This window comes from Papaver somniferum, chromosome 5, assembly GCF_003573695.1.
Source record: "Papaver somniferum cultivar HN1 chromosome 5, ASM357369v1, whole genome shotgun sequence".
Classification (NCBI taxonomy): Eukaryota; Viridiplantae; Streptophyta; class Magnoliopsida; order Ranunculales; family Papaveraceae; genus Papaver; species Papaver somniferum.
This window is the reverse complement of record NC_039362.1, coordinates 206,200,378-206,205,066: the sequence shown is the minus strand read 5'-3', so window position 1 is coordinate 206,205,066 and position 4,689 is coordinate 206,200,378. Positions and strand designations below refer to the sequence as shown.

Here is a 4,689-nt window from a genome sequence, read left to right as displayed (position 1 = left end):
CATAAGCCAAGATCTTCAGCACCATGTGACATCGTGCATTAGGTTTAAAGATGCTTGGGATATCTTAGAAACCGTATTCGAATGAGATACCTCAGAGAAAGAAGCTAGGCTTCAGAACCTAAATTCTAAATGGGAAAATCTTCGTATGTATGATGAAGATTCGTTTGATAAGTTTAACCAAAAGGTTTCTGGAATTGTTAATGCATGTTATGCGTCAGGGAAGACTATTCCCCAAAAGGACATTGTGATAAAAATTCCTCGATCTTTACCAGCAAGATACAAGTCTAAGAAACATGCCATCATGGAAGGAAATAAACTTGTAACACTTTCCAGAAATACTTCATTTGGAAAGTTAAAGAACTTCGATCATGAACTGCGATGCAAAGCCGAAAAGGATATTGCGTTCAAGGCACTGAAAAACACTGAAACTCTTAAAAGTGAAGTGTTGACAACTCTGTGGACAATCTTGTTGATCCTGATTTTTCAGATGAAGATTTTGATAACTCAGTTTCATTGATCACAAGACGGTGTTGAGAACTTATTATGAAGAGAAATAAACGGTTCACTAAAGAAAAAGCCTCCTACGTCAGCTAATCCACATAATCGTATTTTTGTCAAAAACAGAGACTCTAACGGTACTGATGATAAGGATTTGCCACAAAGCTTCAAGTGTAAAGGATTCAGTCACTTTGCCAATGAGTGCCCAAATCGAAAAAAACTACACTGTCAAGAATTTGGCTGCAACATCTGATGAAACATCTGATCATTATGATTCCAAAGAGGATAAAAAATAAGTGTAGCATTCTTGGATGAAATTATCAATTTTGATAATTTGGTTGATGATTCTTCATCAAAATTATTGGAGGATGTGATGGATTAAGCTTCCTTCGTAGAGCCATTTATCCTTCCAAAACTTAGTACTTTCTTTCTCCATTGCCTATGGAATGGAGAATAGTCACCCTGCAAATTTTGACAAAAAAAAAACTAGCGGCCAAATATGGCCTAGTATATTTGGCTCTTTGGCAAAACCCAAAAAGCTATTGTCAAACGGTCTTTATTGGTTTCTCTGAACATAATTAACAAAACAAGAAATGTACCCTTACCACTGTACTTTTCCTTTTCTAATTCAAATCTTGGGGTAATCCGCCATACTTTTCCTTTTCTAATTCATATTCTGGGGTAATCCTTATCATGGTCTGGCAGACTGGCATTACTATGCTGCATTTTTAGTCTTTGCTATCAATAATGCTGCCCAAATTTCAATTATCATGACAGTTTAGCTCAAAATTTAATTACTCAAAAGGGTAAACAACTCAAACATAATCCATTATTCACACAATTACAACTTTCTCCACTAAGTGAACGCAAACGCCAGAGAAGCAAAAAAAAAAAGAAAACGCAGAACAATTCACAGCATTTGTCAACATGCTTGCCAACGTTAACTGCATCTTACATGCTTGCCAAATTTTTTTAACTGCATTTGTATTTTACATGCTTGTCAACATTAACTCTCCGCTCATATCTAGAACCTAAAACTAAAGAAATCCTTTCATAGGAAGGAATTCCAACCGCTACAACCGAGAAACAGGAGACGATAAACTAAATTCACTAAAGAAAAAGATACACAGGGATATGCACTTGAAACACTACAAGCAATCACTATATACATACAGAACCAAATGTTGGCAAGAAGCTCTAATGCAGATGAGTATTGTACAAAACACTACTGCAAAGGTTAGAAGTTTTGGGAATTGGAAAAAACCCTACCGTCTTTTGCCCTATCTGGTGCCATACCTGTCATAAAAAAGAAGCAAAACCAAGCCACGAAACTGTTCGGGTTGCGAGCCTTAGACCAACTGGTGCTAATAGATTGGCCACTTTTGGTAGGGTTGGGTAGGTGAGAGTACCAAGTATGAACCAGTTGAAGCTTAACAAAGCAACTGCATCTGAGGCGGGTTTGTTATGGACAGTTGAAAAGAACTGAACAACACTCTTCAAAGACATCGCAACCACGCTGAAAAGTGCAACCACAAGCGGCATGCAAGGATCTTTTGCCTTCCATATTATCATCCCAACCAGAAGTGAGAGAATAGCACTGAAAACGCTCTGACAGACAGCTATATCTCTTCGCCGATCAATCACCACACCCTCCATTGCACTTACCATCCTAGCTGGGAATATATTAATAATAGGTTCACCGCCTTTTAGTCCAGTTCTAGAAAAATCTTTGGTTTTATCTTTTTGGTTGTCCTCCCAGTCTTGAATAAGATCCCCACCACTGTTACAAGAAGGATTCCATGAGGGAACATCATATTCAGCTGGCAGAGGAATGGCGCATTTGTCATCATCAAAAACTGTATTCTTAATACCACCACGACCTTTGACTTCCCAAATATTCTTTCCTTGAATCTCATTCAGCTTTAGGTTCTCTTCTTTCAAATCCTGCAACTGCACATGCACTCAAATTTCAAGAAGGTACTCCAGGAAAAGAATTGTAACGGAGGACATGCCAAAATTTTATTCTGAGTTCCAGAAAAATTAAAGCAAGCTTCAAATGCGGAAACGTAGTTTCTCTTTACCTCATGTACTAGATTTTCAATTTTAGAAATGGCCTTATCGTGCTCATCCTCAATCTCTGTTAGTATAGATTCCAGAACCCTGCGATCTTGGATTGCTGCACGCAGCTTCTCTTCTAGTTTTTTCTCATCCCATGTGAGATCCTCCAACTCAATTTTCATCTCGAGAAGACGTGATTCAAGCTGTATATCAAAAAGAAAAAGCAAATGTGGAAGTGTTACTTGATAAATACATCTAAGTCAACATACATCAATTACACTCCACTCTTTTGGCCTCGCAGGGTTGCCGGATTGAATCAAACTAGAGGTAACACCTCATAACATGCAGTACTCATACTTCAATCATTTGAAAGGGATAGTTAATTTAAGAGAGGGAGGAAAAAGAAACTAACCAGTCTCTCCCTTTGCACTGCATTAAGAATTCGCAGCGGAAGAGATACAATAGCAACTGTCCAAATCATAATCTTGGAGCAAATTTCCAAATTCAAATTGACAGCTGCTTTCGCCAACAGAAACCACGTGAAAGCTACAACCCAGGTGGTTCTCAAACCAAATGAAACTAGAATTTTGAACAACGATAATGGTTTCAGAAATGCTATGATTATGTTTGTTGCTAACTCAAATATCAACCCCATAAATCCACACAATATCCAATTATGCCGAACGTTTCTCTACACATGGATTTCTACATTTACCAAACTACGTATCTAACATATGAACAGACACCATAACCTGTACGTCCAGTCCAGGTCCAGCCAAGCTCAATATGTCGTATCTGCGCACATAAATGAAAAAATAGAACAATAAGATATTTGGTTAAGATATCTTTGTGTGACACCATCTTAAATCCTATAAGAAAGTTATAATCAACATCATCAGCTTAACAAGAAAAAGTAATATAATTAATCAGCTAGCTACTTCACAACCCATATCCATCGTGCAGGTCTTTGCATTTCCTAACGAATGTAAGACCAACATTCAGGTAGAAGTATTCAAATAAAAAGTTTCCTCCTAGACTGATAATCAAAGCGAAGCCCTTCTATGTTTTTGAGTCTAAAATACTCGTGTTCTAAGTACCCACACTACCATTTTAGAAGACAGATAAATAGAATAGCATGGAATCACTTTAGCCAAGAATCTGCAATTAGACAAAAATAATCATGGAGGGAGATGCAATTAATGTTACCAATGCTACCACAGGAGATGCAAGAAACAATCCATGGAGCATCAGATCAACCATTCCAACCATCAGAGATACGACAATGAAGCGCACAGATAAAATTTTAGAGCAGTACCAAAAAGTGTTAACCAATTAGCACATAATCTATATCAGTTTGCAAAACTAAACAATGTAAATGGCAGGTGGAATGAATTCTCACCTTCTCTTTGACACCCTATGTCATGATATTTCCTAGTGCCACATAAAACTACTTAGCAGCAGCATAAAGTTCTAAATTGGACCATATCCAACACTATACAAAAGAAAATAAAAAAAAAATTAAACGAATTTAAGCAAACTCCAGAGATTAAACCAATTACAGAAGAAATGATTTTTTTTTTTTTTTCAAAATTTCATGTTTACACCAATCCTAATGCAAGTTGAAGCTCAAACAAAAGACATGAATGAAACCCAAAACAGTTAAGTGTACATGCAGAGAACAACATCAAAAGAAAAAAGAAAAAGGAAGAGAAAAATCTATCAAGATTATTGGTACTACCTTAATTTTCTTCCCTTGATGAAGAAAGCTTGAAGAGATGAGGATTTAGATTTAAGAAAGCACACGAAATGAGGAGAGAATATTAGATAGAGATGACAAAATAAAGAGGAGGCGATTTAGGGATGAGAATTTGAATTTCCAGAAATTCTGATGGAGACACGTTCATAGCCTTGGAAGACACGTTGGAAATTGTGGTAGCGACACGACCATGGAAAGAAGGCGTTTCCATGTTGAGTTTTTTATTTGAAAATAAATCTCAATCTGTGACTCGACGCGGATGAAAAAAATTAAACTAGTACGAGTTGAAACATGGGAAAATCGGCAAAATGTCCGATTTTGAGCATCCATCTGGGAAAATGCCATTCAAACAAAATCATCATTTATTGTCATTGTTG

General features: G+C 36.8%; 1 protein-coding gene across 2 annotated transcripts; it reads right to left on the bottom strand.

Moving 5' to 3' along the window:
• Window positions 1–1,439: 1,439 nt before the first annotated feature.
• LOC113278485 lies at window positions 1,440–4,415 on the bottom strand. Of its 2 annotated transcripts, XM_026527308.1 has the most exons (5): window positions 4,295–4,386; window positions 3,956–4,048; window positions 2,969–3,351; window positions 2,580–2,759; window positions 1,440–2,448 (listed from the first exon to the last, which is right to left on the bottom strand). In XM_026527308.1, the coding sequence occupies exons 3-5, from the start codon at window positions 3,209–3,211 to the stop codon at window positions 1,798–1,800; spliced, it is 1,074 nt and encodes a 357-aa protein (XP_026383093.1). In that variant the 5' UTR covers window positions 3,212–3,351; window positions 3,956–4,048; window positions 4,295–4,386; the 3' UTR covers window positions 1,440–1,797. The 2 variants fall into 2 exon arrangements, with proteins under 2 accessions (XP_026383093.1, XP_026383092.1); XM_026527307.1 differs by lacking the exon at window positions 3,956–4,048 and having other exon boundaries at window positions 4,295–4,415.
• Window positions 4,416–4,689: the final 274 nt, after the last annotated feature.

Coding starts and splice junctions, on each gene's coding strand:
- LOC113278485 (XM_026527307.1), bottom strand. CDS start 3,211: ATGGGGTTGATATTTGAGTTAGCAACAAACATAATCATAGCATTTCTG. Junction 2,760..2,968: donor CAGTGCAAAGGGAGAGACTG/GTTAGTTTCTTT, acceptor TTTGATATACAG/CTTGAATCACGTCTTCTCGA. Junction 2,449..2,579: donor TTGAAAATCTAGTACATGAG/GTAAAGAGAAAC, acceptor GTGCATGTGCAG/TTGCAGGATTTGAAAGAAGA.